General features: G+C 39.2%; 1 protein-coding gene across 1 annotated transcript in view; it reads right to left on the reverse strand.

The window, feature by feature from the left end:
* The window catches only part of LAMA4 (laminin subunit alpha 4), a 106,548-nt gene that overhangs the window by 72,162 nt on the left and 20,684 nt on the right, over positions 1-13,702 (reverse strand). Inside the window, exon 2 of the mRNA XM_007432552.3 lies at positions 6,569-6,670. Coding sequence (XP_007432614.2) covers positions 6,569-6,670 — 102 coding nt within the window. The remainder of the gene's footprint in view (positions 1-6,568; positions 6,671-13,702) is intronic.

A 13,702-nucleotide genomic window follows, 5' to 3' on the forward strand; every position in this document is an offset into this window, starting at 1 on the left:
AAAATAAAGTCTTAGAATTGTATTTGGACAATGATGGCCTTTTGAAGCTCAATATGGCAGGCTTGCTAACAAAACACTAACAAAACATTCTGCAAGATATAGACCATTCTGTTTTTTTATAATAAATTTTATTAAAGTTTACAAATGCAAAGATAAGAGTAATGCAAACTAAGAAAATATAATAAGTAGAAGGTGCAGAGAAAAAGAAAAAAAGAAAAAAAAGAAAAAATGATATATAAAGAAGTGACTCCCTCCTCCCTCCAGACAAGTATAAACAACTTCAGTAACCTTCTCTAATATTTCAGTAAAAACTCCCTCTTCTTCCCATATTTCATCTCTAATCAATAATCAAAATGTAAAAACTCATCATTCAGTCCTAATCAGCAAAAATCCATTGAGCTACCAGAGATAATATTTATTTTCACCTTAATCAAATAAATCCATTTGTATTTGAACTTATCACATTCTCTGAAAAATAAAGCAAAAGAAATCTCTTCCCATATCTTATCTATTGTCTATAAACAAATCTTTAAAGCCTCATCATTTAGTTCTAGTAGAAAAAAAAAATCCATTAAAAAACCAGAAACCACAACACATATATTTTCAGTAATCAAACTGTAAAACTTGTCATTCAGTCTTAATCAGAAATAATAAGATACACATTTTAACCTTAATCAAATAAATCCATTTTGTGTTCCAACTTATTACTTTCTCTAAAAAATAAAGCAAAAGAAATCTCTCTCCATATCTTATCTGTTATCTATAAACAAATATTTAAAGTCTTGCCATTCAGTCCTGGTAAAAAAAAAGTTCCATTAATAGCTACTAGAAACTACAACATATATATTTTAACCCTGGTCAGATAAATCCACTTTATATTCTTTTGGTTTACTTAAGCTTGATCTTAATCCCTTCAAATAATGTCCCACAAGTTGATTTCTTATAATTTTTTCTTTGTCTCCTCTTAGAAACTTATTTGCTAGTTTAATATGTCTCTTTTGTAAATCCAAGATAAGAAAGCTTTCCAAGTCACTCTTCTGATTTATTATTTGTATGTCCCCTTTAATTATTAAGACATCAGCCAGTTTCTTTTGTGAATCCAATGTGGCATCTTTTTCCATATCACTCTTGTAGTCTGGCATTTTAAAACCCATTTTCAGATCCATGTTCAGATCAGCCTCAGTCTCTACTTTGTCCAGTAAAATCTGTTCTGTAGCCTTTTTTAAATCCATTTTTATAGTGGCAGAGAATCTTAAGAGTAATTTCTGGGTACATTGTTCCCAAATATCCGTGATTTCTATTATAGTCAGATAGCATTGCTCCATTGTATTAATGGGACTCTTCTCCTTTAATTGTAATCTTTAGTTCTCACTTTGAAGGTTCCCTCTAGTCAACCTTCAAAGTTCTCTCTTATCATATGTTTATTTTCCAATCAATGAAATTTCCCATGGGAGGATTTCTTACACTTAATTTCAAAATCGTCATAAATATTTTTTATATAATTTTAAACCAGCCACAGAAAATATTCTTTCAAGTCCATCTGACCTCTTAACTTTCCAAAATCAACATTCTAGCCCCCTTTTGCTGTTTTTCAAAAGTAAAAATTTTTCTTTTTAACCCTTAAACTTAAATGAAACTTCTTTCATCAAGGATAGAATGTGATTAAGAGAGGAAGTGGGCAAACCCAGTGTCCTTTTGAACACCTGAACTGCGACTTAGGCAAGGTGATTTTCCCACCGGCTCCCAGAGCTCTAAAACCCACCGGAGATTGCTATTTTATGATCTCATCACAGGGACCCTCAGTATGGAGCAAACATGTGGGTGATCCTAGTCCTTTCCTTAATCCAGAGAGGAGTTCAAGGAGGCAGTCCATTCATTGGCTCCTCTTTCTGCTGCATTCATAGGCTCCACTTTTCGTGGAGCCATCTTCAGTCTGCCATTGTTCCCCAATACAGTCCAATACAGACCATTTTGGAAGGCGTAGTTCTTCAGCCTGCTCAGAGCTGCTCAGTGCAACCCTTTCTTGTTCTATCATCCTTTTTTTCCCCTAGGTCATCAAAGATGTTTGCATTCAAAACTGCCCACAAGTGAGATCTATATTAAAGAATTTATTTCTTGATGCCTACTTAGAATCAGCTTACTGATGAACCTGCTGGCTAACCTACAATTATCAATTAATTTCCAAGAGCATCCATACTGATATAAGCAATGGCTCCAATTTTTAAAAGTTAATAATTTAAAAAAGAATCTTGAACAAAATCACAGGTTAGCTGTAGAGAGAAGATTAGTGCCACTTCACTTTATTCAGAATTCAGAGACTTAGGTTCTCTGACATGAGGATGTATGACAGGTTACTTTAGAAAATGGGAAAGGAGGAAAGGCTACAATCTCCCTTATTTCAATCAAGCCAAGAAGATGGTTGCTTTTAGTTCTGTTGTAAAAATGACTTCTTTGTAGGCTTGTGCAGGCTTTTTGCTTGTCATATTGTATTCTTGTTTGTTGAAAAGACAGAACACTATTTTCTTATCTCTTTGTCAGCATATAGAAAGAAGTTTTTTTTTTAAGTGCACAGAAAGGAGTGCAGTTTTAAATGTTGTCTTCTGGGCAAAGAGTGCCTACATATGCTCTTTGAACCCAACTGTGTGAAAGCCATTTTTTAAAATAGCTTTTCTTTTAGAAACTCTCCCTCCTCCCAATTTTTGGAATTTGATGCAAGAACATTAAAAAAAAATGGAAATATACTGAGCATTTCAATATAGGAGTTTGTTCTGAATGCAGAGATGACTGATTTCTCCACTCCGCACCACATTTGCCAAAGAAGCAAATTACAGTGGTACCTCAGGATACGAACGCCTCTACTAATGAACTTTTCGGGTTACGACCAGCTCCAGCTGCAAAAATTTACCTTGATGTGCGAACTCCGCCTCGGGGTACGGTCATTTTTCCGCCCTGACACGTGGTCTGCGGCCATTTTTCCACCCCTGACATGTGGTCCGCGGCCATTTTTCCGCCCCTGACACATGGTCCGCAGCCATTTTTCTGCCCCTGACATGTGGTCTGCGGCCATTTTCCCGCCGCGCTTTGTGACACCCGGCCGTTTTTCTGCCCCATCACGCGGCGCCCGGCCGTTTTTCCGCCCCGCTGCGTGGCGCCCGGCCGTTTTCTCGCCCCTGACGCGTGGTCCGCGGACACCAGAATGGATTAACGGTAATTACATTGAACCTGATGGGAAAATTTGCTTCGGGTTACGACCAACTCGGGATACGCCCAGAGTCACGGAACGGATTAAGTTTGTATCCCGAGGTACCACTGTATTTATTTATTTTATGGTATTTCTATGGTGCTCTCTTCCAAATTGGCTTCAAGCAATATGCAAGAGAAATATCAGAGATTATACACTGTACACTATTTTGTGTATAAAATCAAAACTGTTTGAGAGCAATTTCAAGTTATTTTGAGTGCTCCATTTTTGAAAAAAGAAATTCACTTGTGTCTGAAGAGTTTGTTACAAGACTGGAACAAGCAGAATGTTTTGTTCTGTACTTAAAACACAAACTTTTGATTAATGCTGTTTTGAGTGTTCGATCCTGACTTGAATGAGTGTTTTTCTTGTATCTTGCAAAGATACTTTTTTCCCTGCTTGGGCCAGTAAAGCAACAAGGACTAGACACGTTCTTGCTGTCATTGGCTTAGGCTGGGCACCTCTCTGTGTATGTGTGCATGCCGGGGTCTGTTTCAGCAAAATAGCAGGCATTTAAGCAGGCATGGTTTATTTTCTTTCAGAACGATGCTTTCCCTGTTTATAGACATGCATTACATAATTTCCCAGTCCCTGCCTGGACACCTCGCACTCCAGCAAAAGCTTGACCTGTAATACCTATACAAAATGTATTATTTCTGAATAGCAAATAAGGCTCAATAAAGTCTGTACAGATTATGTTGCACAGTTCTTAATCCCTTTGTTTCCAATTTGCAGATCTTTTGAAGCATGAGTGATTGGCAAGGGTTGGGTGCCCGCTGCTTATATGGCCAGCGAATATCAAGCCTCACATTTTTTTTAATGTGAAGCTGGAAGGGTTAAGATCAGGTTCACTGATAATTGCTGCTTACAGAAGCAAAGGAAATGAAACCATATACCTTTTTTACAGAGACTATAAAAATGATGAAAAAACTACCAAAAGGATAGATCACTTAAAAGGTTGTCTCATTCCTTATAAGCCTTTTTTATCCTTGGCAATGCTGGTTTTTCTCCTGAGGAAATGATTACATCTGCCTTTTTTTCCCCTGAAGGCAGCTGGACTTTTTTTCTGAAAGTTTTAAGCTTACCAATGCAAAGAATAAGAGTTTGCCCATCTGCAAGGGAAGTGATGGTGGTAGTTGCCTAGTAAATGACAAAAATCCCCAAAGTGGTCAAATTGTGACTTTTAAAATGGCACTTGGCTCAAACATGCCTTGGATTTTTTTTTTTTTATCTGCACTCAATCATTACCGATTCTGCGGTGACTGCCTGGACGAGTCCCTGCAGTTTTCAAGGCAAGGTGTTTCGGAAGTGGTTTGCCCTTGCCTCCTTCCTAGAGCAGAGCCCAGCTGGTGAGCGCAGGAGGCGGGGTTTCCATTGCTTCCCGCCTTTTTTGGGCGTGCGTGGCTTCCATGTTACCGGCAACTGCTTCCGTCTCCTTTGCAAGGCACCACCAGCATTTTTCCTCCCACTGGGGTGAGAGTCCCCATTTATCTACTCACATAAGTTTTCGAGCTGCTGGGTTGGCAGGCGCTGGGGAGGAAGCAGGAGCTCACTCTGCTGTGTGGAGCTGGGCTTGAACCGCTGAAGTGTCAACCATTTCTGGCCGGCAACTTTCAGCAAACTGTAACTAAATAAACCTAACTAATTAAACCCTTCCCAGAACTAATCAAACCTTTCCCAAATATGCTGGCCAGTCAGAATTCCTGCTTCTGAGTCCCAAGATATCTTACTTTCTAAACTGCCAAAGTTCATTCAATCTTCACCAAACTTGGCATACTTTCAGAGGTGACCCAGGGCTTCCGGGATACCTAATTTTTGACCCTAAAGTTGCTACCATCTACTTTAGGAGTAGTCAAATGTAATGGAATGTTTAGAGTGCAAAAAATGAATATAACTATCCAGTTCACACTTACGATGATGTTACCTAGTTGGGTAATGAAATGACTGCAAGCAACCAAGCAAGCTCAGAGAGCACCAAGGACTCCACAGTTCACACTTACTATAGGAGGGCCTTCTTAATATAATTAATAAACATTTATATTCTTTTTTCATTTTTTTGATTTTAGTTTGGATTAAATTAGTATCTTTAATTTCTTCTTTGTACCTAGGTATGATAACATAAGTTATAGCTTAAGGTGTGACTGAATGCTTAACAGACCTTGGGCATGCTGCTTCTTCAGTTAAGGGAGGAAACAAGGCTATTGCAGAAGAGATTCCAGAGTCAGCAGAGAGAGGAAGGGTGAGGAGGGGATTCAGAACAACTCCACCTTAGATACACTGGCTGTAAATTGTGTGGAAGTGTTACTTTGGTAGGCTTTCGAGATTCTGTTGTATTACTCTACTAGCAATAAATCTAATTCCAAAAATCCAAGTGGTTCTTGATTCCTGACCTGCCAGCCTCACAGGGCTAGACATAAGGCTTCCTGGTAGAATACAAAATTATCCAAAACCATTTTGTTAGTATTTTGGTTATTTTCTGTGAAGTGGTTTGACAAGATACTTTTGTTGTTTAATTGGTGCATTCTTGGTTCAGATTTTTTTCTGCACGCATGTTTGCACAAATTAAGGTATTTGAATTCAATAAGGGTTATTCTCATGTTAGTATATTTAGGATTGAGCTGAGTAAAATGTAGTTTTCTCTGCTAAGTGAGTACAGAAGTGTAATCTTACAGCACAGCAGCCTAGAGCTTTAGTGGATGATATATAAATACTCCAAACAAATAAATTCTGGGTAGCCCAGTCTTATGCATACAAGCACCACTGAATGGTATGTGCATCGCCCCAGGTAAGCACATAAAAGATTGTAGCTTCAGACTTGTAAAAACACTGGATTATGAAATCATCATTTTATTCCTATTTGGATCTCTTGTTAGTGGCTCTGAAAATTTGGTTTAAGCTGTGGAGGCATTTTGACCGATACAAAAATTCTGGGGTACAATCCATGGCATCAGCAGCAAAATGTGATGACATCAAAGTGAAGCCGCCCTTGTAGGGATATCATCATGCAAATGTTATCATTACATATTGGGTCCTGACATCTGGTGCATACACAGAGGATGTGCAATAATGCGTTCATGGTAGGCTTGCGGTCTTCAAAAGGCAATCATTCATATGTAAGCCAGCATTTCAGTGGTGAAGCAGAACCCAAAGCAACCTCTTCAGAAACCTGTCTAATGGCCCCTAATGGCCCCTAATGAGCTAGGGGACAGAAAAGCAAGCTAACAAAAATCAGAGAATATCTGACTTCATGTTACAGGAATCATAAGAACAACCACTTATGGGGGCAAAGGCATTCACAGACATTGCAAAGTAAGAGGGATTACCTACCACACAAACGCCAGATCCATCAAGACACTTGTAGGCATTGTTATTGCAGTGGCAAAGGCTGCAGTCGCCTGAAATGGTGCGGAAGAACCCTTCTTGGCATTTCTGCAAGAAAAGCCCAAGGGGGAAAAATATGTAAATGGCAACATTTTCACAGGTTAATTTTGTTTTTTACAACCTCTATATTGCCCAGCTAACATGTAGCACATAGCTAACCTGGGCAGATAGTAAAAAGCTAAGCAAGGCCACATTTGGCTAATACTTGGAGAGGAAGCCATTAAGAAATAAGACCAAACTCAGAAATAAAATAAACTGAGAAACTGGAAAAAAAAAATCCTGGAAAAACCCAATGGTAACCCACATCCACATAATTGCCAAAATAGTTCCATGAACACATTAGCATGAATCAAGCTTGACTAGAGGGAATCCTTATTTTATTCCCTATACTGGGCACCCTTTAACTGGGGATGGATTTTAAAAAAAATTATTAATACTTGTATACCACAGAAGTCACCAAAACAATAAGTAAATAACACAAACACCATAAAACTATAACAATTCATGATAAAAAATCCATGCAATTTTAAAAATAAGAATAACATCACTAAAAACAAATAAAAGGCTGGGTGACTTTGGGCCAGTCACTCTGTCAGCCCAACCCACCTCACAGGGTTGTTGTTGTGGGAAAATAGGAGGCAGGAGTATTACATGTGTCTGTCACCTTGAATTGATCATATATATTATTATTATTTTATAAAAAGCAATTTTAAGTAATTGTAAGTAAATAAATTGTAATTGTAAGTAAATAAAGTAATTGTAAATAAATAAAATAGGAAATAATAATAATAATAATAATAATAATAATAATAATAATAAAAAATCTTACATAGCAACTATTTTAAAAGTGGGTTTAATGGCTGAGAGAATGGGGATCAATCATAACTCTGGAGGGAATATATTCCACAGTTTGGAATGATATAGGAAAAAGCCCCTTTTCTACAAGTCCAGATAGGCCTGTGCAAAAGGGCATCTTGTGCAAGCCAACCTTAAAGGGCCTATGCCATTTAAGGTTTTAAATATTAAAACTAACATCTTGAACTGAGTACAGAAAACAATAGCAACAAGGCCTTGTCTTTAAGTATTGCTATAATATGACTTTGAGTCAATGCACCATTTACCCTTACAAATTTTTATTTATTTATTTATTTATTTATTTATTTATTTATTTACTTATTTACTTATTTACTTATTTACTTACTTACTTACTTACTTACTTACATATTTACAATTTTGATATATGGCTGCACTTCTGGAAATTCCTAGTGGTTTACAATGCAACAAAACAATATATTAAAACATGGAACAGTACATCTCCAAATTTACTGGAGCTCTTACATATCACAAATCCTGCAAAATGCTTCCTTTTTCACAGTCTTTCTAAATGCATGCAGGAAGGGTGCCATCTAAATCTTGGGGAGTGAGGGGGAGTCCAAAGGAGCAGCGCAACCCTAGATAGACACCACCTACTAGCCCCCTGCCTCCAACTTTACATACGGAGACGTTGAGCAACTCCACTCCAGAGGAATGGACCACAGACCAGTTCATTTATTTTATTTATTGGATTTGTTAAGGCTGCCCAAATCCAAGTAAACTTTGGGTGACTTACAATATGTCCAATACATATGTTAAAAACACTGCTAAAAACCAGGTGACTGCCCAGACAAAAACAACAGTCCCCAACAGGCAAGAAAGACTTGCCAGGGGCTCACAGACACCTTAATCCCAGTCCTGGGAATGCAGCCAGGTCTCAAGAGACTTCTGGAGCCCTAGGAGAGTGGGACAGGGGGATGCTGTGACAGAGAAGCCACATTTTCATGGTCTTGTAAGATGACAACATTTAATTGTTGGGACATGAAGTGCCCAAACTCTGCCTGAATGCACCAGATGGGCAGAAACAACTGGAGACAGGCCACCCCCCCCCCCAAATAACCAGGCCCTATGCCATGAAGGGCTTTATAGGTAACAACAAACACCTTGAATTACACTCAGAAGCCAATTGGTAACCAGCGCAGTTCATGGAGCAGTGAAGATACATGGGCATAACAAGAAGCACCTGTTACTGCTCCCACTGCTGCATTTTGGACCAACTGTAGCTTCTGGATGGTCTTCATGGGCAGCCCCATGTAGAGTGCATTGTAATAATGGATTGGATGATTAGGGCATGAATGATGGTCTGAAAGGCCTCCCAGTTGAGGAAAGTACAAGATGAACTTGTGCAAAGACTCTCCTGGCCACAGCTGCCACCTGCTCATTGAGCAGGTACTGTGAGTCCAGGAAGATCCCCAAGTTGTGCCCCAGTCTTGAATGGGGAAGTGCTACCTGTTCCAAGGCCAAAGGTGAAAGAGTCCCTCACCTAGGGGACCCAAACAGCCACAGCCATTCAGTCTTGTCAGAATTGAAGCAAACTCTGTTCCATCCCATCCAGACCTGAACAGCTTCCAGATACTGGATCAGTACATTGACAGTGTCACTGGCACAGCATGGGGTTGAGATGTATAATTGGGTATCATCTGCATATTGATGATACCAAACCCCAAACTCACAGATGAAGCCCAATGGTTTCATGTAGATGTCAAATAGGAGAGGTGAGAATGTCAAATCCTGAGGCAACCTCTTGTGGATGCAATCTCTTCCCTCCTGTCAACATTGACTGGAACTGAGGAAGTAGGCAAACCATTGCAACACAGTGCCTCCCCCTCCTTACCCCTGCAACTGGTTCAGAAGATTACTGTGTTCAACGCTATGAAAAACCCCTGAGAGATCAAGGAACACAAAGATGGATGTACCATCCCCATCCTGGCTCTGCCGCAGGTCATCTACGAGCACAACCAATGCTGTTTCTATACTCTACCCTGGCCTGAAACCTGACTGGAACAGGTCCAGATAATCTGTTTCCTCCAAGACACTCTGCAACTGCTGCCCAATCACCTTTTCAACCACCTTCCTCACAAAGGAAAGGTTGGAGACTAGGCTATAAAGTTGCAGGACAGAGGGGTCCAGTGATGGTCTTGTGAGAAGAGAACACATCACTGCCTCCTTCAAGGCTGGGGGAACCACCTCCACCCTCAAAGAGGCCAATACCATTGCATGGACCCATCCACAGGTGACTTCCTGCAGTGCCTTAAAACCCAAGAGAGGCCTGGATCTAACAAATAGGTGTTACAGTACAGAGGACCTTGTCACTTCATCAGGAGTCACAGAATCAGACTCCTAATAGACTAAGGCTATGCCCCAGGCAACTCATCTGGACCTGCCTAGTCAGAGACCAACCCCAAGCAAATCCAAGTGCTTTTATCCACCAAATAGCATGAATACTGTTCCCCACAGCCCTGTAGATGGTCCCATGGCCCATCCTTCCCTAACAAGGAATGGGTCATCCTAAACAGGGCCTTAGGGTGGGTATTGGAGGATGCAATAAGCACAGAGAGATAATGATATTTTGCTACTCTTATTACCATGATGTAAGCCCATATATGGGCTGTTACCCATGTTTAGTTAGATTCACTCTTTGTCTTCCTCCAATGGTGTGCCAGGTGTTACTTCTGGCGCTTCATCTCCCTGAGCTCCTCAGAAAACCAGTGTGCATCTCAGGAATGGTGCCCAGAGAGATGCAGCATGGGAGCAATCTGGTCCAGGGCCTCAGTTACCCACCTATTCCAGGCTGCAACCAAGGCCTCAGCCAAATTGCTCATCAGATTTCCTGTTTCAGTCTGGTTTTGAGACAACATTGGTTGCACTTGCTGATGACCTTTGGCAAAGCCAGGATGAAGGTTGTACATCTATCCTAGTGCTCCTTTATCTCTCAGCAGATTTTGATACTGTTGACCACAGTATCCTTCCAATTGGTGTATTGAGAGGGTACACTCTACCCTCTCCTGTTCAACATCTACATGGAACCACTGGGTGAGGTCATCTGCCAGTTCGGGCTGAGGTATCATCGGTATGCTGATGATACCCAGCTCTACATCTCAACCCCGAGAGGTACAGGAGACTATATCAATGTCTTGATCCAGTATCTGGAGGCTGTTTGGGTCTGGATGGAAGAACAGATTTTGGCTCAGTCCTAACAAGACTGAGTGGCTGTGGCTGTTTGGATCCCTTAGGTTGAGGATGTCATGATCCTTGGTCTTGGATGGGGCTACACTTCCCCAGTCAAGACTGGTGCACAACTTGAGGATCCTTCTGGACTTGCAGCTACTGGTTGCAGCTACTGCAGCTCAGATTTGGTAGCTCTAACATATTCATTAGCTCTGGTGTTTGCAAGAAAAACTTGCAGGCACTAGGATTTACCAGATACAACCCTAGCAATACGGCCATAGCAGATTTTTATTATTGGCCATTTTAGACAACAGACCTTCAAAATGACCTTGTTTGAAGACTGATAATACAGTCCTTCAGAGTCCATGTCTCTAAAAAAACACACCAGGCAAACATGCAAAGAGGGTGATAAGTCAAGGATAAAGAGCTAATCTAAATATAAGCTGTATACATCGATTAAGGCATACATCCATTAAGGCAATTTTAGCAGATTGGCAGCAAGATATCACAGATGGGGCCGATCTGTCACTACTTTTCAAATTCCTTCTCAGTGGATATAAAAGGAGGCAATTTCTATGCAATGACCAATAAAACCTATGAAATACATTGCAAGCTATTTAGAATAGGAAAATAAGCATGATCACCTTCAGTGTCAGCCTTCTTGATCTCTCTTTGGACACTAAGAACTGGGTTCTTGATTCTCCTTGGAGCAAGTAAGTTCAGAAGAGTACTCAGAAGTTTATATCAATATAAATGAAATAATATAATCCCCATTTTTTTCCGCCCCTATTTATCCTCCTGTCCTAACTATTTGAGTACAGCTGATACTATCTTTCCCCCTCCTCCTTTCTTGGGGGAACACAGTGCTGTTGTTCCATTTATTCCTTCTAGTATTAGAACATTTGGCTAATTGTGTGATTTAAATGATTTAAAATTCCTTGGTGTAAAAAAGAGTTGATTGGAAGGCTTATGTAAATATAGGGACTAATCAAGTTGACAAGCTGCACTTACTCTCTTTTCTTCCATGAACAACAGGAACACGCTTGCTTTTTCCACTGGCCTATATCTCAACTTTTAAAGAAGTAGGTGGGCTGAAATAGTCTTTACTTCAATTCTTTCTTTAACATTAAAATTCTTATTGGCTATGGGGATCAGTTCAAGCCCAGGGGAGAATTCTTTTCCCAGCCCAAAGAAGAGAAGACCAGTTGTGCTGCTAAACATGATAAATTCTCAAAATTGTTTTGACACCTGCATTTTGTTTTTTGTGAGTTTTTTTTTAGGCAAAGGCATCTGTAGCTCCAGAATAGCTAAACTACGAGTGTTGTCTTCCTTTATAAATGATGCAATGCCTTATCCAGACAATAAGTAGAATTACTTCCTCTTCCCTTTTAGCTTATCTTACATCAGGCATTGTTATGATATTATTTGAAGCTGAGAAGTAAGAGATAAGCACACATTCTATAAAAATGAAAGGAAATGTCATCATCAAAGCAGAAATAAAATAACTTCAGATTAAGCTGGAAATGTCTGAACTGGCAAGTGCTTTATATATTAAAAAGTACAGTGTGATTCAGAATCCAAAATATTGCACAATGTTGCACAAGCAGACTGTTGTATAGCCTACAATTCTGTATGGCTGAAAATAGACGTATTTATTAAGCCATCGTTTCATCTGTATGGAGTTACGTTGATTGAACCCACTTGTTGGCTTCTCATGCTTATTATCATTCATTCATTCATTCATTCATTCATTCATTCATTCATTCATTCATTCATTCATCATTCTTCTATTATCAGTCCAACTGATAGAGTGTAATTGATGCTTGAGAAAACCTAAAAACAAGGCTGATTGGCAGGATGCCTTGCAAATAGAAATTTATTGAGTATATGGGCACATTAATGTCATTTTTGCATGATTGGTATAAAGCAGCTTATATTCTCAGATCTGAACGGCTTTATATACCACTTCAACGTATCTTTAGATCATCATTGTATATCCAGTTTCCAGGGAGTACTAAAGATAGTGGAAGTTACTTCTGTGGAAAAATGTACAAGGTTGTGATTTTTAAAAAAATGCCACCTCATAAGTTATGAGCTCTGAGCATCTCCCTAGTGAGCTACCATATCTGCTAGTGATGACTTCACGAATGAACTAAGACACAACCATTGCATGAGTGACTCATATTTCTTTTATTTCCTGCTTTTCCAATAAACACACAAATGGAAACTTGTACTTTTTCACTGTTACAATGCATACCTGATAGTAAAAAATAGTGTTATACCAGAAATATAAGGAGGCTTCAAAAGCTGACATTCAAAAGAAAGCAATTTGGAATATTGCTGAATATTTATTTATCATTTTCCTGATAATAGTATATTTATTGTGCTAATTTTTAAAAAAGAAACCATTCAAAATACTCCTATGTTCTCGAATGCATTGTAAAGGAAAACTGTTTCTGGCAGATGAGAAATACCTTTACACTATTAAAAAGTTCTTTTAAATTCCGTTCCAAAATTAAGTATGTTTCAACTTTTCTCAAGAAGCTCCAGAAACTCTTTTATTTTGGGGAATATCTTGCCCTATTGTTTGGGAATTCTGCAAACTAAAATTGTAGCTATCTTGTGGGTGTCAGCTTGATAAGGTTACTGTGTAGAATATGACTTGTTGTTATTGGCAAACCCACTCTAGGACTGAATTTATTTATTGTGCTGGGCCACAATTTAGTTTATTTTTAGCCCAATGTGTTGTGTGAATGAACTTGTTGGTTTATAAAAAGATTAAGGTATTGGAGAGCCAAATTCAAATCAACCCTCTGTCATGGAAACTCACCGGGTGATTTTGGACTCTCTCTTGGCCCAGCCTACCTCACAGGGTTGTTCTTGTGGACATAAAATGAAAAGATATCCTCACTTGAGCCTTCTTGAGCTCTTGAAGGAAAGGTGGACTATAAATCAAATAAATAAATAAACAAACAAATAATGGTTTATAGTTTTTATGTATTATATGAACCCAGATAAATGTTGTTTATTCAACAAAAT

The sequence above is a fragment of the Python bivittatus genome, unplaced genomic scaffold, assembly GCF_059951505.1.
Source record: "Python bivittatus isolate LINGU-HERP-01145 unplaced genomic scaffold, Pbiv_v1 ctg000020_np1212, whole genome shotgun sequence".
In the NCBI taxonomy this organism is placed as follows: Eukaryota; Metazoa; Chordata; class Lepidosauria; order Squamata; family Pythonidae; genus Python; species Python bivittatus.